Source organism: Henckelia pumila, chromosome 1 (assembly GCF_033568475.1).
Source record: "Henckelia pumila isolate YLH828 chromosome 1, ASM3356847v2, whole genome shotgun sequence".
Taxonomy (NCBI): Eukaryota; Viridiplantae; Streptophyta; class Magnoliopsida; order Lamiales; family Gesneriaceae; genus Henckelia; species Henckelia pumila.
In genome coordinates, this window is record NC_133120.1 from 8,273,979 (window position 1) to 8,298,936 (window position 24,958).

At 39.4% G+C, this 24,958-nt stretch overlaps 1 protein-coding gene across 1 annotated transcript; it reads left to right on the top strand.

The window, feature by feature from the left end:
- The first annotated feature begins 3,486 nt into the window (after window positions 1-3,486).
- LOC140885594 (heat stress transcription factor A-7a-like) lies at window positions 3,487-6,006 on the top strand. The gene is made up of 2 exons (XM_073292541.1): window positions 3,487-4,043; window positions 4,719-6,006. The coding sequence occupies exons 1-2, from the start codon at window positions 3,753-3,755 to the stop codon at window positions 5,559-5,561; spliced, it is 1,134 nt and encodes a 377-aa protein (XP_073148642.1). The 5' UTR covers window positions 3,487-3,752; the 3' UTR covers window positions 5,562-6,006.
- Window positions 6,007-24,958: the final 18,952 nt, after the last annotated feature.

Below are 24,958 nucleotides of genomic sequence, written 5' to 3' on the forward strand. Positions count from 1 at the left end.
CTCGTGCGGGAGTTTTATTGAAACCTAACTGAAGCCGTGAAGGATCCAAGATACATGAAGTATGGAAGAGTGTATGTGCGAGGGCAACTTTTCTCGTTCAGTCCTACTGTGATTAATGGTTTTCTTCATACACCAGCAAGCGATGATGCTGCTCTACCTACTCTGGATTCAATGACCTCTGTCATTACAGGTGGACTTGTTACAAGTTTTCCAGCTCATCCGCATAAGCTAGCTGCTGCCAAGCTCACCTCTTTATACTCTATTCTACACAAAATGGCTGTGAAGACCTAGACTCCTTCTGGGAATTCTACTGTGGTTACCAAGCATCAAGATCCTATCTTGTATGCTATTGGAACTGGCATTGCATTCAACTATGGCCGACTGGTGTTTGACACAGTCCTGGCCTTTGCAGACTGCGCTCAACCAACACTGAAGTTACCATATCCTTCCTTGATCTATTCTATGTTACTATCTCAGGACATCGAGAAGGATGATGATGAAATGCTTACTTGGTCTGGGGAAGTGCTAAAATCGCACCTGCACTGCTGAAAGGGAATAGGAAGTTAGATCTTCCTTGGTCAAAAACAAGTGTTGCCGAAGATGTTGTGGTAGTTGTTGCCAACACCCTCTCTGCCACTGCCATTTTTGTACCTCCCTCTACTGCTCAGAATGAGGATACTGCATTTATTCAAGCTCAACTGTTTCATGCTGAGCAGAAGATTGCACAGGCTAAGGCTGATCTAGCCTATTATGAAGGGTTAAAGGCTCACTATGAATCACTACTAAGTGGAGCTGGCCCTTCTGGACCAAAAGGGGGAGAAGAAAGTGATACAGCTGCCACTGACGAAGATGCTGCTAATGTTGATGGCCCATCTGAGAGCAATCAATTTTAGTTGGTTTTCGTTGGTTTAGTATTTATTAGTTTTTTTTGCTGATTAGTTTGTTTAAGTTGTTTTTTTTTCTCTATTAATCAAAACTGTTTTTATGTGTTTGATCTGATAGTTTATATGTTTCTCCTTTTACATCTGCTTATTGTTCTGAAGTGTTGTAGCTAGATGTTGCCAACATCTCGTGACAACACCTCTGCTTACACTTAGGGGGAGAATCTGTTTTAGTATTCAGGGGGAGTTTTGATTAAGGGGGAGTTAAGTTGATTTGTTTTTGAATTAAATGTTTTTTGTCCAGAAAGACAAAAAGTGGGAGATTGAAAGGAATATTTATTCCTAAAATTTCTCAAGTTTTGAAAAGATTTTATTAAATATATTTTGCCTTTCTTGGACATGAAGTAACTTTGATAAGTTATATATTTCCTTGAATAAATTGATTGAGATATTGTTAAGCTTAGTATAATTTTATCATATCATATCTAACGTATATCTTTCTTTATTTGTGTAGATTTGATATGATCAAATCTTGAGGAATCTCACACCTACAAGGAAACTAAGACAAGAAGGAGTCTTGCCTATATATTAAGTGGGGCGAGTAAAATGATAGATATCGACAATTTGAGAGTTACTTAATAGCTTCATAAAGAGATCTGAAAACTTTTCTAAAGCTCGTATCGGTCGTGATTGCTTGAAGCTTTGAGAACACTTGAAGATCATTGATCGGAGAAGTGTGCTGCTCACGTGTTTTGGCTTCAAGATTTTTTTCCTTGTCTCGTTTTATTATTCTATCTTGCATAGAATTTTTAGGAGAACTTTTATTGTGTATTTTCTCACATATGTTGAGAAAATTGGTTTTTACAATAATCACTAGTTTTAGGGTTTGTAAAACTCTTTGAATTATTTTCTAGCAAAAGTTTTGCCATGAGGCGTTGCAAGAGTATTTTATACTCTTGATTAAATCATTTGAGTCTATTTATTTGGTTGCTTGTTTATTTTATTCACGCTTAAATTATATTCCTCTGCAAATTACTCAAGGTGTTATTGTAGGTATTGTCAACATCTTGTGACAACACCTTAAACTGTTTATGTGCAATCCTTCTCCCTTACAGGTAACAATTCAAATCTGAAGGACTTTGATTTTTTAGGGAATGTTAAGTGACTGAAACTGACTTTCTTGAATATACTGAGAAAGTGTCAGTCTCCCTAAACTGCAGTTGAACACCCTTGACTACTCGATATAATCTTTCAGTTATGGTTCAGTCAAGGTGCTGAGTTCAGTCGCTGTTTCCAATCTTCAATTTCACTACTAGTTCATTCTTGAATCTTTCGATAAGTTCATTCGTCTAGTTCGGTCGTATAAATATCCATTTAAGCTTGGGACTGTTTCTTGACTTCGATTGAATGGTCCAGTTGAGTAACTCAGTTCGGTTGTCAAACTTTGTCCAGTTGAGTTACTCCAGTTTGGTTACAGAAGAATTTTGATTAAAAAAATGATTTTAGTTGACTTTTAAAATTATTTTTTTTAAGTAAAAGCTTTACTAATTTTGTTTTTGGATAAATACATTGAAAGCATTTTTTTTTAGTTCATTTATAAAAAAAACAATTTGAATATGAGCTTTTAAAAAAACACTTATTTTGACTTAAATAAGTGCTTTTAAAAGCATTGCAGATCTATCCAAACACATTTAAAACAATAAAAAAAAAATTTAAAAAATAAAACATTTTTTCTCTTCTAGCTTCTTAATCCAAACGCACTTAGTAGTTTCTTTATTTTTCTTTAAATATTTGTTTAACACCAAAACTTGATAATTGATTTCCCAACAAAATTAATATACTACATTATATTATACATAAATATATTATTTTCATCAATTTTAAAAATAAACAAAACTTTTACAAGACCATCTCATGTGACTCTGTTATTAACTTATTATTCAATATTCCGATATAATCTAAATTATACTGTCAAATTTATTCACATAACATGAATATCGTGATGAAATTATGCACAAAAGAATTTATTTTAAAAATCTAATCAAACTTTTATAAATATAAAGTTCATCTATGATCTATATGAGGTTTTTTTAAATACATATATATATTAAAAATAAATTCTTTTCATTTTTCTTTGGATACGTAACAATAGGATGTGCCGATGTGGTGTCAGTGCATTCAATGTAGCTAGGGCCGCTTGCTAGTTGGCATTAAATTGGTATTCATTGAGGGATTTACTCTGCTGCTAGTTATGCACATTGTAAAATTTTAGCCTCGATTTCTTTATTGTTTATATATATATTATAATATATATAAACTTCACTAAATATATATAAAAAATGAAATACGGATGAAATATATATATATATATATAAACGAAAATTTTTATTAAACGGTCTCATGAGTTATTTTATTTATATCGATCTTTCATTTGGGTTACTCATCAAAAAGTATTTTTTTTAATGTAAAAATTATTAAATTTTACTATAAATATATTTAAAGTTGACATATCTCACGATTTCAGAGGATACATTACTCGACATGATAATTACATAATCAAGTTTAAAGTATTCAACACTTGCCTCAAAGATGATGTATAAATGAATTCAAGTGGCCATTGAAAAAATCAGCACCTTAATTCTATTTAAGCCTTCTCCTATCTTCCCTGAAATCTAACCCCTCTTCCATTCTTTTTGAGAAAAAAAGAAAAAAAGAAAAAGAAAAGCAATGTTGTTTCTTCTTGTCTGTTAGAATCCCATTTATCCTGAGAATTAATAACCCCAGAAAATTGTGAAGGGCTAGCTAGCTAATCCTTCAAAAACATTTGATTACAAATCTTGTAAATTCGATCGGAAAATCCCTAACAAAACAATGGATTTTTCTACAGGTTCCGTGAAGGAGGAGTATATGGGATGGAGTTATTGGGACAAGGAGGAGCCGATCCCTCAGCCGTTGGAGGCTTTACTCGAGACAGCGCCGCCCCCATTTCTCAGCAAAACCTACGATTTTGTGGAGGATCCAAGTACGAATGATTTGGTTTCTTGGAGTCCAGGTAATAACAGTTTTATTGTTAGGGATCCTCAAACCTTTGCAATGAATCTTCTCCCGAAGCACTTCAAGCACCATAATTTCTCAAGTTTTGTGAGGCAGCTCAACACTTATGTGAGCAATATTCTTTCGTGCTTTCCTCCGAATTCATTACATAATAATTTGTTTTTCTATTCGGCAAAAATAAATAAAACATATCCAAAGTTCTTCTGGCTCAGTATAAAAGGTTTCTTTCTGAAATATTTAAGTATTCGGGACATTGAAGAAGTAGAAGTTTTTATTACAGTTTGTGTAGATTAATAATATATGCTTTGTCTTAGTATAAGTTTCTGTGATTCAAGTTCTCAAAAATCATTTCGATGGCATGGCAGATGACTTGTAGCTCATGTGGTAATATGGTTTCAAATTTGGGACGAGGTCCGGGTCGAGATCCCAATTGTAAGGCACTTCAGTTCCAATTCGAAAAAATATATATATATCATTTTGTTCCAGCAATGGTTCTAAGTTTGGGACGAAGTCTCTCGCACGTGATCGAGTAACAAACCTCTCTGCTCCGATTCCAAAAATATATATATCATTTCGATCCGTCAGTATGTAATTAGTCCACTCCGGCTACTGAAAACATAAATTTTAAAAGCAAATGTCCCCGATGCTTAGAGTTTTCGTCAAATTCCGCATTTTATACTGAAAAGGTATGATTTTTGCTATATATATATATATATATATATATTTCGAAAGATATGATTCTAGGCGTGCTATGTTGTGAAGTATAGACTATGAATATTCCAGGGCTTTAGGAAGGTTGATCCAGATAAGTGGGAGTTTGCACATGAAGAGTTTCTAAGGGGACACAGGCATCTTCTGAAGAACATCAGAAGAAGAAAGACACAATCTTCGAGCTCTCCAACGTCGAATCAAAGTCCAGGCTCGTCCGCGGGGGTGAAAAGTTTTGGATTGGATGCCGAATTTGATCGTCTGATCAGTTTCGACAAACAAGTTCTAGCGACGGAGATAGCCAAACAAAGGCAGCAGCAGCAAAGCACTTTATCATGGCTTAGATCAATGGGACAAAGGCTTGAAGCGGCGGAGACGAAGCAAAAGCAAACTGTGAGTTTGTTGGCAAAAGCTATACAAAACCCCATTTTATTGCAGCAAAAAGACGTGAATAGCGAGTCTGAGGATGCAGCAAGCAGCAAAAGGAAGAGAAGGATATCAGACCATGTCTCGGAAAACGCCGAGGTGCTTGAAGAATTTGTATTCCAGGTAGGGGACAACACCAATCTGTCCACAATTGGGTTTCAAGAAATAGGCCAAGGAAGCATGGAAAATGCATACAAAGATGATGTTGGAATGGGGCAATCTCGGGATGGGGACTTTTACATTAAGCTAGAGCCTCGAGAGTATTGGGGCAACCCAAGATTTTGCGACTCGGAGCTCGAGAATATGGCATCAAGTATGCAAATACCTCGACTGATGATGGATGGAAAAACGTTGGAAAATTATCCAACTGATGGTTGTTTTTGGGAAGAATTGATAAATGAGGGGATTGAAGAAATTGGGACGCTTGGTATTGCGGAGGGTGGGGATGATTTGGCTGATCACTTTGGATTCTTGGGTTCAAAACTAAGTTAGGCAAAAAAAAAAAAAAAAAAACGAAGAGAGCTTAGATGTTCAATGTTAAAATAATGCACTTGGGAAGATTTCATATCGAAAGATGGAGCTAACCTCTACCGTAATATTATTCAATATGAAAATAATGTTGGAACCTTTGGGGGCTCAACCTCTAGTACTGTGAGATTCAATTCAGATCACACCAGCTCCCTTTTCGACGGATGAGCCCGGTGCTGAGGCTATTCAAAGACGATGCACGTTTCTCGAGATCTACAAACGCCGTGGTGCACGTGCTATATCTCGTATTTGTCTGGTGCTAGTGGTTTTCTGTATTTTTATTTTATCCCTGTGTGTTTGAGAATGGTTGTGAACATCGACTTGTTAAGTCATATATTGATAATGCAATGTATTTTCTCCATTGTGTAAGACCTTAAAAGAGTATCCTATATATAATGCTCTTTGTTTGCTTCTGGTTTATTTACATTTTAGCTAGTAGGTTTTACCATAAACACACATGTGCTGCATCTTTATAACTTTTATGATGTGGAGGCAAGAGCCATCAAAATAATTCTTAAATTTTTCTCTCGCGTTATTATGTATCAAAAGGAGTTATCTGCTCATTTTAAGGTGTATTGAATTATATTAATATACTCCCTACGTCTCTCGATTATATAGGTTATCTTTTCATTCCATAAAAATAATTCTTATATTTTTCTCTCGCGTTATTATGTATCAAAAGGAGTTATCTGCTCATTTTAAGGTGTATTGAATTATATTAATATACTCCTTACGTCTCGATTATATAGGTTATCTTTTCATTTTTGTATATCTCAAATATATATGCCTATATCATATTTTGTATTATTTTTTATAATCTCTTTTACTAATATACTTTTATTAATGACATCTTTATAATTGTGCAACTATTTTTTGAATACGTTAAAGGAAAAATTATTTTTTTGGTATTGTATGTTTGTCACTTTGCGATTTTGGTCCTCTATATTTTCAGATTTCAGTTTTAATCCATTATTTTTATTTATTTGGTAATTTTAGTCATTTTTTTATGTGGCGCTGACGTGTAAGCAATGTCGTGCTGATGTGGAGCTGACGTGTATAGTGTCACGTAAGCATTTTCGAAAAAAGACTGAAATTACCAAAAATCGGAACATGTAGAACTAGAACTGAAATATAAAAACATAGAAGACCGAAATCGCAAAATGACAAACCTACATGATCAAAATTGCAGTTTTTTCTACGTTAAATATGGATAAAATAAAAATATATATAATTTACTTGTTCAATAATTTTTCATAAGTTGTATGAAAAAAAGAAAAATTAGGACGGAGAGAATAGTAAGTTAATTTCCTTCATTTTAAAATTATATGTCTCTCGTTTATTCGCTAAATTGAAATAAATTAATTTTTGACTTTATTATATAGAAAAAGGGGCTATGGTCTACCACCTATCTGTCCTTCCAGCCGTATATTAATGATTAATTAATACCGTTCATTTCAAAATATCAACCATTTTTTAGTCGTAATAATTATTAATTACGTCCATTTCAAAATGCCAGCCGTCCACGGAATCTTTATCCTTGCTCAATATTTAATATTATATTGCTCTTGAACATGACATGAGAACTCATTATATTTTTTGTAAATCGTCTTTTTTGTAAAGGATCAATGGATGACACTTTTTTCAAAACATGCCCAAAAAAGGAAAAGATAAAAGAAAATAAAAATACTCCAACACACTTGTCCTTTCAGCCTAGTGCATGGCCATTTCCTAACACAAGAAAGCAATGTTTTTAAATAGGGCGAATTCTTTTGAAAAACTGTATTGGAATACGTTAAATAAATTTTATCAAACAGAAATTTAAAATATATATCACGGTGCGCCTTTCAGATCATTTTAACAATTTTTTTTTTTGTATTTAATTGATTTTTTTTTAAATACAAAAAATTACACCTTGACACATATTTGGTCTTTGTTGTATCCGTGACAAATGATTTGTCGCCAGCGCAGTCATCGAAGCAAAGTGCCCCGTGTCGCAATTATATTGCATACTTTTGCATTTATCCCTTTAAAAAATGTTCAACAATGTGATAAGTTGGTGTTGTGAAGTTGATAATTTGATCGCAAGATGATATCAGCATTGATAACTTCATTGTATATTTTTATAGTGATGTGGTTGGTGTGGTGATATTGTAGTGGTCACATTGAAATAATATTTTTTTATTTCATTAAATAATTTTTTAAAAACATAATAAAAATACACATAAATATAAAAAATTAAAAATAAACGTAATTAAATTTAAAAATTACATAATAAAAATTGACATAAATATAACAAGTTAAAAATAATTTTTTTAAAACATAAAAAATACACATATTTTAAAACATTACATAATATTCCAAAATAAAAAACACATATGAAAAAAAAGATACATGAAGTAAAATTGACACAAATAAATAAAAGTGGACGTGTTTCACTATTCATCCCCATGTAAATTTCAAATATGTTCGATCATGTACTTTTGAAGCCTGTGGTGCAATTCTCGGTTTCGAATGCTGACACATCGTTCTAGAAAGGCGTTGAACTCTACAGTAGGATCTCTCGAAGGGACAACGTTTGGTGGCATATATTCATCATCTATAGTTGGAAAATCATGATCTTCGAGTATATCCTCCCTTTCGTCCTCCGCGGTCATGTTATGTATAATAAGACATGTTTTCACTATATAATCTAAATCAATTGGATCCCCCAAGCGAGATGAACCTCTCACTATATGTCAGTGTTCTTGGAGTACACCAAAGGCTCGCTCAACATCTTTTCTCACCCCCTCTTGATATCGATAAAAAATTCTATGTTTTTTGCGAGCGGGGTCGAAGGATTGTTTTGACAAAGGCAGCCCAAGATGGATAAATACCGTCGGCGAGATAGTATCTCATATTATACTCATTCCCGTTCATCTCAAATTGCACTGGAGGGGCTTCTCCCTTTGCAAGATTTAAGAACAAGTTGGACCTTTCCAGTACGTTGATGTCGTTGTTGAATCCTGGTATGCCGAAATAGGCATGCCAAATCCATAAATATTTTGATACAACCGCTTCTAGTATGATTGAAGGTTTTTTTTATGTCCACTTTGATATTGCCCTACCCAAGCTGCCCGAAAATTTTTCCAAACCCAATGCATACAATTAATGCTTCCAAGCATCCCGAGAAATCCTCTTCGAGCATTTTCAGCATTTAGCCGAGCAACGTCCTCAAGTGTTGTTGCCTCAAATGTTGTTCAGAAAATATATCATACACCACCTGCAAAAATGTTTTCAAACACTCCAACGTTATCGATGCACCTATATCAAATATTCATCAACATCATCGCCTGCAACATCATATGTGTTGGAAATCGGTGTTCAAATCAATTAGAATTGATACCCGGTGCAGCGAAAGTTTAAAAAATTTATTTTTCTAATATGAAACGATTCCATATCTGGGTATCAAAACCTTTTACGATTAAATTTGTTCAAGTAAAATAAATAATCACAATTAAATATTTTACCTTAAAATCTCGAAGCGAGATTATGGACACCAACAGAATTTAATCTGCTCTTGTTGTATATCCCCGGAACTGATGAACGAACGTTTCTTCAATCAGGTCCACGAATAGAAAACAAAACCCTCTGATTGACTGCACTAGAAATCAATCAGAAGTTTACGTAGAGAATAAACAGATATGATCTGTTAATCGGGATTGTAATTTTTCACAAAAATCACAAGACTGAATTTTCTCCGAAAGGGACAGATAATTTAGAAAATCCTCTTGAATAATGTAGACTGATTTTCAAAAATTCAAGACTGAAAATCACACACAATTTTCGAACACTGCAGTCCTATTTATAGATAATTTCTAGTTATAATTGTATTAGGATTCTAACTCCTTAAAGCCCACAATCCATAACTTAAGCCCAAAAAGCCAAGCCTGTTGTTATAGAAATTAATATAAAATTCATCGTGACTCCGATTGATAAACTAATTTCACCAATGTGCACAGAAACCATTTCTGCATCTTTTAGAGTCAAGACAATTTTTCTGAATCCGAATTCAGTGATTTCCAAAAATGCACATCTCTACGGGGTTTTAGTAATCCATTACTTGTGTAACCCTCAATGGTTCAGGAATACAGCTAGCCGTGGGCTCACAACTCCTTGTGACTCGGAACAACAATTTCCGACTTACCCATCGAATCATGGTAAGAGCGTCTAGCAACATCGCCCCATGATTCCCTAGGTATTACTGATAATGCCTGCAAGAACCAGTAGATTTTGGTTAGCGTACAGTACGGTCCCTTCATCCATATATCCCGATCGAATCAACAACCATTGGTATATCGAGAGTCGTTCGAGATTCGATAACTATGCATAACATCTTGGACATCTATTAGTGACATCGCATGTGTTACTAGGATAACCCATTAACCTAAAACACATCATGTACTCTGGCCAAAGATTCGTCACACTAATATCTCCTCAGATCGCATAGGATATCCACACTTGCAAGTATGTGGTGAATCCTTGACAACAAAGCATCGACTCCTATATGTGTCGTAACTGTACCCAATCCCGACACCTGATGACCCCAATAGAGTCGGTAAATGAGTCAAAGTACAGTACTAGCATATAGAGTCTCAATGATGTTTCAAGTAATAAGGACTAATGGTGTACAACCAAAACCGCGGACTTTATCCACTCGATAAGTGATAACCACTTGGAAAGTCCGAATAGGGTAGTTCGATCATTCATCATATGAATATCCATTTGCATGCTTTGAACATCTCTATGTTCCATACCAATGAAACGTGGTACTCGACATCACAAATGCTAGTCTCAATCTCGAGCGATCCTTATCCTTATTTGCGGACGGCTCAATTGACTAAGAACAGTTTAGAATATACAGTGACTATAAGATGTGTTTCATGATAGCCATCCCCATGTGATACCACATCTTACATACACTATAGTATATTCAAGGTCTTTATCAAAACAACAATAGTATATCATAATATAACAATATGAAGAAAGATAAAGTCAATGCCATTATAAAAGTGTAAATTATATTAAACAAAAGATTGTTTTACATAGAGTCATAAAAGCCCTTAGCCACAAGTTGGCTAACCGGGCACCCACTCTTTCAATCTCCCACTTGCCCTAAAGCCAACTAGTCATACTACGTAATCCCATTGCTTCGCGATGTTTGTCAAACAATGGTCCTGGCAAGGGCTTAGTAAGCGGATTAGCGATATTGTCTGTAGAGGCCACTCTCTCGACACTGATGTCTCCTCTTTCCACAATCTCCCGGATGATGTGGTATTTCCTCAGTACGTGTTTGGACTTCTGATGAGACCTTAGCTCCTTTGCCTGAGCAATGGCACCCGTGTTGTCACAGTACACCGGGACTGGACCAACAGCTTCAGGAATTACACCCAACTCTTGGATGAATTTCCTTATCCAAACCGCCTCTTTAGCAGCAGCTGATGCTGCAATGTATTCTGCCTCAGTGGTGGAATCCGCTGTGGTGTCCTGCTTGGAACTCTTCCAAGAGACAGCACCACCATTGAGCACGAATACAAATCCAGAGGTTGATTTCGAGTCATCCACGTCACATTGGAAGCTAGAGTCGGTATAGCCTTCCAACTTCAATTCTCTCCCTCCATAAACCATGAATAAATTCTTAGTCCTTCGCAAGTACTTAAGAATATCCTTCACGGCTTTCCAATGCATTTGACCGGGATTGGCTTGGTATCTGCTCGTGACGCTCAGAGCATAGGCCACATCCGGTCTGGTAGATATCATCCCATACATGATACTACGTATGGCTGACGCATAAGGCACGTGTGTCATCTTATCTATCTCTTTGTCAGTATTGGGACACATAGACTTGGATAGAGAAACTTCATGACACATTGGTAGATGTCCTCTCTTGGACTCATCCATAGAAAACCTTTTCAATACGGTGTCGATGTAGGTTGATTGTGTAGTGACCCTTACCCGGATCACCTACTAAACAGAACTTAATAAAACAGATATCAGAATAAAGCTGCGGAAACCAATAACATTATACAATCCCAAGTAAAGGAATCTGTAATTATCCAATAATATACAACCAAATCGAATAGCTGTATAAACCCAAACAACAGTAATAAAGCCTAGACGAAGCTCCAGCTGGCCAACCACTGACTAGCCCCTCCTGGATCCACCCTCCTCGTCCAATCGCAAACCTGCCCCAAGGAATAGGGTGTCCAGGAAATACAGAGTACGAGACGTGAGCATAAAACGCTCAGTGCGAGAGTATGAGTATACATGCATGCAAAGTGAACTCCCTATAGACTCGAGGTCAAGAATCAGATAACAGAGACAGACCGGGCCCTGGTATGTAGCACGATGTGCCGTCGCTTCAGGAGGTGGCTCCCATACCGAGATAACCGTGGAAACGCCGGACCCAAATCGATGGAAGTCCATCCACTAACAGGATAGGGTACAACCCTACTAACAGACATCTCGAAGGAGATACAGCAAGATGCAAATGAATGCAGCATAATATCATGGCATATAAATCATGCGGTCACATAATACATGCATACTCAGTCAGGATATCTCGAACAGTACTTTCGTACCTCAATACAGTGCAAGCTCTACCAACTCTAGGTCCACGCCTATAGTCTGCTCTACACTGCCAAATGATACTACTATCATTAAAGTGCTCTAAAAGCCTTAACTAAGCTATTGCATACTCCTAAATATTTATATGGAGCAAAAGCTATACCTTCGTCTGTCGTTAGCCCTTTGATGTCGATGCCTCCAGAACTTGGGCACAACTCCGCTACGACTACCGAACGCCTCTCCGACCTCCGGACCAAGCCTAAGAAGACTAGAACAGCTCCAAAAGGACTAGAAAGGAAAAGAGAACTCGGAATTGGCAAATGAAAGTGAATTCTCGGCCGTCTATTTATAGACAACGATCGGAACTTCCGATCCTTGATCGGAACGTCCGAACCTCGATCGGAACGTCCGATCCTGCCATCGGAGCTTCCGAAGATCCTGATCTGCCACGTGTCAAAATATCACTTGATGACTCCGGATAGGGGTGATCGGAGCTTCCGGTCCTGATCGGAGCTTCCGATCCAACCACACGTCATGCCTGACGTAATAACATCGGTGCCTCCGATCGCTCATCGGAGCTTACGATCCTGTTCGGAGCTTCCGATCGTGCCTTCGGAGCTTCCGATCCGTCCGATGCCTAATTCAATTAATTAGCATTAATCCTTTAATTACTCAATTAGGGCACGGGCTACTACATTCTCCCCCACTTAAGATATTTCGTCCTCGAAATCAGATCTTAAGTACCGAATGCAAATACAGAAATCAGAAACATTCTTTATTCAAATCAAACGTTTACAGAGTTTGCAACTGAATACAACTTAAAGAATGAAATCAAAACAACTCAGGATGGTCTTTACGCATCCTGTCCTCAAGCTCCCAAGTGGCTTCCTCAGTGCCTCGGCGCTGCCACTGAATTAAAACCAAAGGAATGACTTTGTTCCGTAAAACCTTATCCTTATAATCCAGGATACGAAGAGGTTTCTCAACATAAGTCAAATCATTGTCTACCTGAACCTCAGACCGCTGCAGAATATGAGATTCATCCGCCACATACCGTCGCAACAGAGATACGTGGAACACGTCGTGAATACTAGATAGATGCGGTGGCAAAGCTAGTCGATAAGCCAAATCGCCAATACTCTCCAAGATCTCAAACGGACCGATAAATCTGGGAGACAACTTGCCCTTAAGGCCAAATCTGAGAATCTTGCGGAAAGGTGACACTCTCAGAAACACTTTCTCCCCGACCTCGAACTGCAAGGGCCTACGCTTGATATTAGCATAGCTGGCCTGACGATCCTGTGCAGTCTTAATCCGTTTCTTGATCTGATCAACAATGTCTATCGCCTGCTGGATAAACTCCGGTCCTTCAGCCTGTCTCTCCCCCACTTCTTCCCAGAAGAGTGGAGTACGACAACGTCGCCCATACAACGCTTCAAAAGGTGCCATCCCAATACTAGTGTGATTGCTGTTGTTGTAAGCGAACTCGATCAACGGCAAATGATCCTGCCAGGCTGAACCAAAATCCAAGACGCACGCTCTAAGCATATCCTCTAACGTACGGATAGTGCGCTCTGACTGACCATCAGTCTTCGGATGATAGGCCGTACTCAAACTGAGAGTAGTACCCATCGCACGCTGAACACTCCCCCAGAATCTAGAAGTAAACCTGGGGTCCCGATCGCTGACAATGCTCACAGGCACTCCATGAAGTCGGACGATCTCCTGAATGTACATCCGTGCCATGCGATCCACAGAGTACTCTCGGTTATAGGCAATGAAATGCGCTGACTTGGTGAGTCGTTCCACCACAACCCAGATAGCATCACAGTTCCTCGGGGATACCGGCAAATGGGTCACAAAGTCCATAGTGATAAACTCCCATTTCCATTCAGGAATAGGCAGACTGTGAAGCAATCCTCCAGGTCGTCGGTGCTCTGCCTTGACCTGTTGACACACCAAACATCTCGAAACAAACTGATAAACACTGCGTTTCATTCCCTTCCACCAGAAACGAGTACGTAGATCCTTGTACATCTTGTTGCTCCCAAGATGAATACTCAACTTAGTGCGATGTGCCTGAGATAAAATCTCCTCTCGCAACTCTTCATCCTGTGGAATCACAAGCCTACCAGACAAACACAGAAAGCCATCTGACTGATAATGAAATCCAGACGAGCTACCCTCGTTAGCTAGACGAGCTAAACGCTGGGTCTTTGAATCAGACATCTGAGCATCTCGGATCCGCGAATACAAGGCTGGCTCAGATAATATCGCAAACATCTGGATACTCTGCATACCTTTCTTATGCTTGAAGGTAAAACCTGAAGTACAACAGTCACTGATCGCACTAGACATCGAACAAGTCTGAAGTGCGGATAGTCGCACCTTGCGACTCAAAGCATCAGCGGTGAGATTAGCAGCTCCCGGATGGTACTTAATCTCGCAATCATAGTCCTTAAGCAAATCCATCCAACGTCTCTGCCTCATGTTCAACTCCGCCTGAGTGAACAAATACTTGAGACTCTTATGGTCGGTGAAGATCTCAAATTTCTCGCCATACAGATAATGACGCCAGATCTTCAAAGCGAACACAATGGCTGCCAATTCCAAATCATGGACTGGGTAGTTGTCCTCGTGAAGCTTCAGCTGTCTAGAAGCGTATGCTATCACATGCCCATTCTGAGTCAGGACACAACCTAACCCCTGAAGAGAAGCATCCGTGTAAACTACATACCCTCCAGATCCTGACGGTAATGCTAACACCGGCGCAGAAGTCAACCGCCGTCGAAGCTCACGGAAATTCTCCTCACACTCGGAGGACCACTCGAAATCCACACCCTTGCGGGTAAGCTGCGTCAACGGTCGAGCTAACTGAGAGAAGTTCAGAATGAAGCGACGATAATACCCTGCTAGACCCAGAAAACTACGGATCTCAGCAACTGTCGTCGGACGCGACCAATTAAGTACCGCTTCAATCTTGCTTGGATCAACAGAAATCCCCTCCCTGGATATGATATGGCCAAGAAAGACCACTCTATCCATCCAGAACTCACACTTGCTCAGCTTGGCGTACAACTGCTCATCTCGAAGAGTCTGCAGTACCAACCGCAAGTGAGAAACATGCTCTTCCGTATTATGCGAATACACCAAGATGTCGTCAATGAAGACCACGACAAACTTGTCTAAGTAATCCCTGAAGACACGGTTCATCAAATCCATGAATATAGCCGGCGCATTAGTCAAACCAAATGGCATCACTAGAAACTCGTAATGCCCATAGCGAGTACGGAATGCAGTCTTGGCTACGTCCTGATCACGGACTCTCAACTGATGATACCCAGATCTCAAGTCAATCTTGGAGTAAATTGATGTGCCCTGCAGCTGGTCAAACAAGTCATCAACACGAGGCAACTGATACTTGTTCTTCACAGTGACTCGATTCAGCTGCCGATAGTCAATGCACAGCCGCATCGACCCATCCTTCTTCTTCACGAAGAGAACAGGATCTCCCCAAGGAGATACACTAGGACGAATGTACCCCTTGTCCAAAAGATCCTGTAGCTGATTCTTCAACTCACGCATCTCTGACGGTGCCAGACGATACGGTGCTCTAGAAATAGGCGAAGTACCCGACATCAACTCTATGCCAAACTCGACTTTCCTAGCAGGAGGAAAACCCAGAATCTCATCAGGAAACACATTTGGAAATTCATCCACAACAGGAATGCTCTCTATCCCAATACTCTCAGCGGACAAATCTACTGCATAGATAAGGTAGCCTTCCCCGCCAGACTCCAGAGCTCGACAGGCTCTCAAAGCTGATACCAAAGGCATCGGGGGTCGCGCTCCCTCACCATAGAAAAACCAACTCTCACTCCCTTCCGGATGAAAGCGTACTAATCTCTGATAGCAGTCCACTGAAGCTCGATAGGTATTCAGCACATCTATTCCCAGAATGCAATCAAAGTCGTCCATCGCCAGGACCATGAGATTCGCTAACAGAATGTTCCCTTCGAACTCTAAAGGGCAACCCATCACTAGACGCTTAGCCAAAGCAGATTGGCCCGTCGGAGTAGAAACAGACATCACTACGTCTAGTGCAATGCATGGTAACTTATGCCTCTTAACAAAACGTGCAGAAATGAAGGAATGAGATGCACCAGTGTCAATAAGTACAAGAGCAGGTATACCATAAAGCATAAATGTACCTGCGATGACTTTCTCATTCTCCTCCACTGCCTGATCATGTCTCAGGGCAAACACCTGGCCAGAAGCTCATGGCCTCAAATGAGAACTCCCAGCAGACTGTCCCTGCGACCTCTGCTGAACGGTAGCCTGAGAACCCGATCCTGTACCAGAACCAGAACCGCCTCCCCCAGACTGTGGACAATCCCTCCGGATATGACCAGTCTCTCCACAATGGAAACAAGCTCCAGAAGCTCTACGGCACTTGTCGGATGGATGGTTCTTCCCACAATGATCACACTTGTCCTTCTTACCATAACGGACAATACCTCCAGAACCAGAGGAAGAAGAAGATCCAGACTTCTTGAAATTTTGGGCACGGGGACCCAAAGAACTAGCAGGTCTCGACTGAGAGAAAGACCTGTTCCGCCGAATGCTGTCCTCCGCCTGGTGACAACGGCTCACCAAACCCTCGTAGGACATGTCGTCGCCAACCGCCACACGGTCATGGATCTCAGGGTTAAGGCCCTGAAGGAACAGATTATACTTCATCTCTGAGCTATCAGCAATCTCGGGGTAATAGGATGGCAGATCAAAGAACCTCTGCTGATACTCATCGATAGACATGGTTCCCTGTCGCAGACTCAGTAGCTCGCCTGCCTTCGACTGTCGGAGTGCAGGAGGAAAATACCGCTTTTGGAAAGCTGTGCGGAACTCGGCCCAGGTGGCCACTCCTCTCGCCGCAACAAAAGGTGTAGAAGTAAACCTCCACCACCTGCGCGCACGCCCATCCAGAAGATAGCCAAGGGTCTCCACCTTCTGCTCATCGGTGCATTGGAAAGTCTGAAAAGTCGTCTCCATGCGGTCTAACCAGTTCTCCGCATCCTCCGGAGACTCACCTCCAACTAAGGGCTTAGGACCCATAGCTAAGAATCGACGCACAGTGAAACGCTCGTCGTCATGGTGACGATGACGCCGTTCTCGACGAGGCTCCCGTTCGGCATCACCCCAACGCCCACCAACACTTCCATGAGAACTCTGGTCGTCACGATTTGACATCTACAAAAATACCTCAAGATGAGACTAAATCCCAAGAAATCTTTTGCATGCTCTGATACCATAAATGTAGTGACCCTTACCCGGATCACCTACTAAACAGAACTTAATAAAACAGATATCAGAATAAAGCTGCGGAAACCAATAACATTATACAATCCCAAGTAAAGGAATCTGTAATTATCCAATAATATACAACCAAATCGAATAGCTGTATAAACCCAAACAACAGTAATAAAGCCTAGACGAAGCTCCAGCTGGCCAACCACTGACTAGCCCCTCCTGGATCCACCCTCCTCGTCCAATCGCAAACTTGCCCCAAGGAATAGGGTGTCCAGAAAATACAGAGTACGAGACGTGAGCATAAAACGCTCAGTGCGAGAGTATGAGTATACATGCATGCAAAGTGAACTCCCTATAGACTCGAGGTCAAGAATCAGATAACAGAGACAGACCGGGCCCTGGTATGTAGCACGCTGTGCCGTCGCTTCAGGAGGTGGCTCCCATACCGAGATAACCGTGGAAACGCCGGACCCAAATCGATGGAAGTCCATCCACTAACAGGATAGGGTACAACCCTAATAACAGACATCTCGAAGGAGATACAGCAAGATGCAAATGAATGCAGCATAATATCATGGCATATAAATCATGCGGTCACATAATACATGCATACTCAGTCAGGATATCTCGAACAGTACTTTCGTACCTCAATACAGTGCAAGCTCTACCAACTCTAGGTCCACGCCTATAGTCTGCTCTACACTGCCAAATGATACTACTATCATTAAAGTGCTCTAAAAGCCTTAACTAAGCTATTGCATACTCCTAAATATTTATAGGGAGCAAAAGCTATACCTTCGTCCGTCGTTAGCCCTTTGATGTCGATGCCTCCAGAACTTGGGCACAACTCCGCTACGACTACCGAACGCCTCTCCGACCTCCGGACCAAGCCTAAGAAGACTAGAACAGCTCCAAAAGGACTAGAAAGGAAAGGAGAACTCGGAATTGGCAAATGAAAGTGAAGTCTCGGCCGTCTATTTATAGACAACGATCGGAACTTCCGATCCTTGATCGGAACGTCCGAACCTCGATCGGAACGTCCGATCCTGCCATCGGAGCTTCCGAAGATCCTGATCTGCCACGTGTCAAAATATCACTTGATGACTCCGGATAGGGGTGATCGGAGCTTCCGGTCCTGATCGGAGCTTCCGATCCAACCACACGTCATGCCTGACGTAATAACATCGGTGCCTCCGATCGCTCATCGGAGCTTCCGATCCTGTTCGGAGCTTCCGATCGTGCCTTCGGAGCTTCCGATCCGTCCGATGCCTAATTCAATTAATTAGCATTAATCCTTTAATTACTCAATTAGGGCACGGGCTACTACAGATTGAGTGAGTCCTATCATTCTTTTAGATCTATCTCTATAGATCTGAATTCCTAGAATATAGGATGCCTCACCTAAATCCTTCATCGAAAATCTACCTGATAACCATATCTTTGTTGACTGCAACATCCCTACATCATTCCCCATGATTAGGATGTCATCAACATAAAGTACTAAAAATGTTACCGCATTCTTAACTACTTTCTTGTACACGCATGGTTCCTCCGGGTTCTTGATAAAACCAAAATCCTTTATCGTTTCATCAAATTTCTGGTTCCAACTTCTTGATGCTTGTTTGAGACCATGGATTGATCTCTGAAGCTTTCATACCTTATGCTCGCTTCCCATGGATGTGTATCCCTCAGGCTGCATCATATAGATCTCTTCCTTAATGTTTCCATTAAGAAATGCAGTCTTTACATCCATTTGCCATATCTCATAGTCATACCATGCTGCTATGGCAATAAGGATTCTTATGGACTTGAACATTGCGACTGGTGAAAAGGTTTCATCATAGTCAACTCCTTGTATTTGAGTATAACCTTTTGCCACCAATCGTGCCTTGTAGGTCAATACCTTTCCGTCAGGCCCAAGCTTTCTCTTGTAGATCCATTTGCACCCTATTGGAACAATTCCATCGGGAGGATCTACTAAAGACCAAACTTGGTTAGAATGCATCGAGTCTATTTCCGATTGCATATCTTCAAGCCATAAATTTGAATCCGCATCAGAAATTGCTTCCTTGAAGTTTCTTGGATCACATCCAATGACGGGTTCACTTTGATCCCCTTCAAGAAGAAGACCATATCTAATAGGAGGCCTAGAAGTCCTCTCGGATCTCCTAGTAATAGGCGTGTCTTGTGATGATTCTTGAGGTGTAGGATCACTATTTTGTATCTCGGGTTCTTCTCGAATTTCTTCGAGTTCCATCATCTTGCCTTTCTTATCCAATAAGAACTCCTTCTCCAAGAAGATGGCATTCCTTGAAAACAAACACTTTTGTTTCAACAGGATGATAGAAATAATATCCAATTGAATTCTTTGGATACCCTACAAAATAACATAAGGTGGATCGACTATCCAACTTATCTACCACTGTCTGCTTCACGTAAGCAGGACATCCCCAAATCCTCAAGTACGAATACTTAGGAGCTTTGCCATTCCATAACTCGTATGGTGTTTTATTTACTTCTTTAGTGTGGACGTTGTTTAACAACAATACCGCCGTTTCAAGCGCGTAGCCCCAAAACGAAGGTGGGAGCTCAGTGAAGCTCATCATGGATCGAACCATGTCCAACAAAGTTCGATTGCGACGCTCCGAAACACCATTAAGCTGAGGTGTCATAGGAGGAGTCCACTGAGAGAGAATCCCATTCTCTTTTAGATAGTCCAAAAACTCGGTACTTAAGTATTCTCCACCTCGATCCGATCGAAGTGCCTTAATACTTTTACCTAGTTTGTTTTCTACTTCAGCCTTGAATTCTTTGAACTTTTCAAATGCTTCAGACTTATATTTCATTAAATATAAATACCCATACCTAGAATGATCATCAGTAAAGGTAATGAAGTAGGTGTTGCCACATTTAGTACCAATCCTAAATAGACCGCAAACATCTGTATGGATCAAATCCAACAGATTTTGACTAAGCTCAGGTTTCCCTTTGAAAGGAGATTTAGTCATTTTTCCCTTTAGGCAGGACTCACAAGTAGGTAGAGAGTTAATATCAGACATATCAAACATGCCCTCTCCCACTAGCTTGTTCATCCTCCTTGAGGAAATATGACCTAGCCTAGCATGCCAAAGGTTTGCCGGGTTTTGACTATTGTTTTTCCTTTTAATTGTTGTCACCGGTTTATCAACATAATTAATTGGAACGTCTTTTAATTTTAAGCTATATAGATCGTTTTCAAGTTGTCCATTTCCAATCAAACATTCATTCTTGTAAATATTGCAAATCCCATTTACAAAATTGCAAGAAAAATCATCTCTATCAAGCATAGAAATAGATATAATGTTTTTGACCAAATCCGGAACATATAAAACATCTCTCAAAAATAACTTAAAATTGTTCTGCAAAACTAAATAAATGTCTCCTATAGATTTGGCTTCGACTCTAGAACCATTCCCGAGCCTTAGCTGGGTCTCACCCATCCTTAGCTTACGACTTCTTGTCATCACCTGCAAATCATTGCAGATGTGAGATCCACATCCGATATCCAATACCCAAGAAGAAGTATTAAGCGAAACATTTATTTCAATGTAAAACATACCCTTTGCAGTTCGCAACTGTTCGAGGTATTCCTTGCAGTTACGTTTCCAATGACCGGGTTTCTTGCAGTAATGGCAAACGTTTTCATCTTTTATTCCAATTGAAGCCTTGGCCTTTCCCTTCTTATTTGGTACAATCTTCTTGGGCGGGGCAAAACGTTTCTTACCCTTTCCACTTGGTCCTTTCTTAGAGTTAGAAGAGGATCCAACCAAGAGTACCGGTTTATCCTTCTTTAGTGTGGCTTCATATGTGACAAGCATATTGACCATCTCTTCAAGGGTGACCTCTATCTTGTTCATATTGAAGTTCATCACAAAACCGTCAAACGATGAAGGAAGTGATAGAAGCAACAAGTCCGCGCTAAGTTCATGCTCCAAATTCAAGTCGAGTGTTACCAACTTTTCAATGAGCCCAATCATGCGCACCCCATGCTCACGGACCGAAGTCCCATCTCGCATGTGGCTCGTCATGAGCTCTCTGATGGTGGAATACCTCTCCGACCTTGACTGAGCTCCAAAAAGTTCCTTGAGGTGCACGTGTATGTCAGCAGCATTCACGGCATCCTCAAATCGCCTCTAGAGTTCATCAGACATTGAAGCTTGCATATAGCATTTAGCCTTGATATCATGGTCCCACCATTGATCAAGTTTTGCCAATTCTTCCGGACTTATATTAGCCAGTGCTTCCTTTGGAGGATTCTTTTCTAACACGTAGAAAATTTTCTCCGAGTTTAGAATAATTTTCAACTTACGGAACCATTCCGTATAGTTTGCGCCAGTCAATTTGTTTTGTTCGAGAATTGAAAACAGTGGATTGCGTGGATTCATCGTAATATAATACTGAAAAGGAAACAGACAATAATCAGTGATTTATTTAATTAATTTACTAAGACATAAAATATGGCGAATTTTATTTTATGAATTACACTCCCACTATTTTAACGATTTCACTACCCTCTAGTGAAAACGGGAAACTGTTTTCCTTAGTGAGAACATGGAGTCCAATTGACAAATCATGATCCTGAATAATATCAGCCAACCATAATTTTCAAAAGGTAGAGCCCAATTACTTCCAAAGTAACCCCCATGTTTTTACCTCATGTCCAATAAAGGTCCAATAATATGACGCCGTTTATTATGACACGTCAAGATAACCCATCAATATTAAGTTGTGATGGACGGTCGCCATGTGGATCCCCCAATAATATGAGCCAATCTCATGGGAGTTCCACCCAACTTACAACAAGTGTCGATCCAATGTACAGCTTTTCGACGAACGGGCCCCCCAATAATATGAGCCGGACCGTATCCGCGGGTATCATCTCATACATTGATCGTTGATGGAAGGTAGGAATATTTAAATAATATTTAAATTCCCTTTTTATTATTAATCTTGATATCAATTTTAAATCATATTTAAAATGAGGGGTTTTTAATTTTGAAAATTTGTCTCATCATGCAATTTATGTATGCTTGCGGGATTCATACAATTTATTCTAAACATGCATACATTAATAATATCATATATTATTTAAGGATGATCAATCCCATTAACTAATCGACCCGTAGTTGCCAATCACGAGTCTAAGTCCAATCCTAGGTGATATGTAAGTATGCAATGCAATCCTATTACATTGTGCTTATAATTTACATTTCTTCGGTCTTGATTGTCTGCTGGGCCCACCATTTCTTCAAGTCTTTATCTCCCACTAAGTCTAATAAATTTACAATAAATTTCGATGACAAATATGGGATACATTTTTAGGGGTGGGAACGGGCCATAAACCAGGCCCACTTTTATTACATATGACAATCATATTGGGCTATAAACCAAGCCCATTAATAAACACCAACAACAATAAGACAAATGTAAATCACCTAACATACACCTAAAACATTGGTCATGGCAATCGATCATCCTTTATCCATTAATTAATTCAATAATTAAATAATTGGATAAACATGCAAAGGCATCATAATTTAAAAGATAAAATCATATTTTATCTTATCCATCCATAAGATCATATCTTATCATCAATTGTACCAAAATAATTAATTTTATAAAATTTAATTTAACGGATAAAATTTATAAATTTTCCAAAAATTCAAATTTATCCAAAAATCAATTTAAAAAATTTCGGACTCGAACAATTCGATCCGATGCCTCGTGATCTAATCAAAAACAATTTTCGATCGGATCAAACACTAGAATTTCAAAAATTCAAAATTTTTTAAAAAAATAAAATTTTAATTTTCCGGCTGCCCGGGACAATCCCGGGCAGCCCGTCGCTGCCCATTGGGCAGCGACGATCGCTGCCTGTGTTTTGCCCGTCAAAATTTTGATTTTAAAAAATTTGTTTTGTTTCAAAAACCGAGGCTTAAAAATTTTGTACAATCGATTAATTTAATCGTTTGATCTGAGCAACCTGGCTCTGATACCACTGTTGGAAATCGGTGTTCAGATCAATTAGAATTGATACCCGGTGCAGCGGAAGTTTAAAAATTTATTTTTCTAATATGGAACGATTCCATATCTGGGTATCAAAACCTTTTACGATTAAATTTGTTCATGTAAAATAAATAATCACAATTAAATATTTTACCTTAAAATCTCGAAGAGAGATTATGGACACCAACAGAATTTAATCTGCTCTTGTTGTATATCCCCGGAACTGATGAACAAACGTTTCTTCAATCAGGTCCACGAATAGAAAACCAAACCCTCTGATTGACTGCACTAGAAATCAATCAGAAGTTTGCGTAGAGGATAAACAAATATGATCTGTTAATCGGGATTGTAATTTTTCACAAAAATCACAAGACCGAATTTTCTCCGAAAGGGACAGAGGATTTAGAAAATCCTCTTGAATAATCTAGACTGATTTTCAAAAATTCAAGACTGAAAATCACACACAATTTTCGAACACTGCAGTCCTATTTATAGATAATTTCTAGTTATAATTGTATCAGGACTCTAACTCCTTAAAGCCCACAATCCATAACTTAAGCCCAAAAAGCCAAGCCTGTTGTTATAGAAATTAATATAAAATTCATCGTGACTCCGATTGATAAACTGATTTCACCAATGTGCACAGAAACCATTTCTGCATCTTTTAGAGTCAAGACAATTTTTCTGAATCCGAATTCAGTGATTTCCAAAAATGTCCATCTCTACGGGGTTTTAGTAATCCATTACTTGTGTAACCCTCAATGGTTCAGGAATACAGCTAGCCGTGGGCTCACAACTCCTTGTGACTCGGAACAATAATTTCCGACTTACCCATCGAATCATGGTAAGAGCGTCTAGCAACATCGCCCCATGATTTCCTAGGTATTACTGATAGTGCCTGCAAGAACCAGTAGATTTTGGTTAGCGTACAGTACGGTCCCTTCATCCATATATCCCGATCGAATCAACAACCATTGGTATATCGAGATTCGTTTGAGATTCGATAACTATGCATAACATCTTGGAGATCTATTAGTGACATCTCATGTGTTACTAGGATAACCCATTAACCTAAAACACATCATGTACTCTGGCCAGAGATTCGTCACACTAATATCTCCTCAGATCGCATAGGATATCCACACTCGCAAGTATGTGGTGAATCCTTGACAACAAAGCATCGGCTCCTATATGTGTCGTAACTGTACCCAATCCCGACACCTGATGACCCCAATAGAGTCGGTAAACGAGTCAAAGTACAGTACTAGCATATAGAGTCTCAATGATGTTTCAAGTAATAAGGACTAATGGTGTACAACCAAAACCGCGGACTTTATCCACTCGATAAGTGATAACCACTTGGAAAGTCCGAATAGGGTAGTTCGATCATTCATCATATGAATATC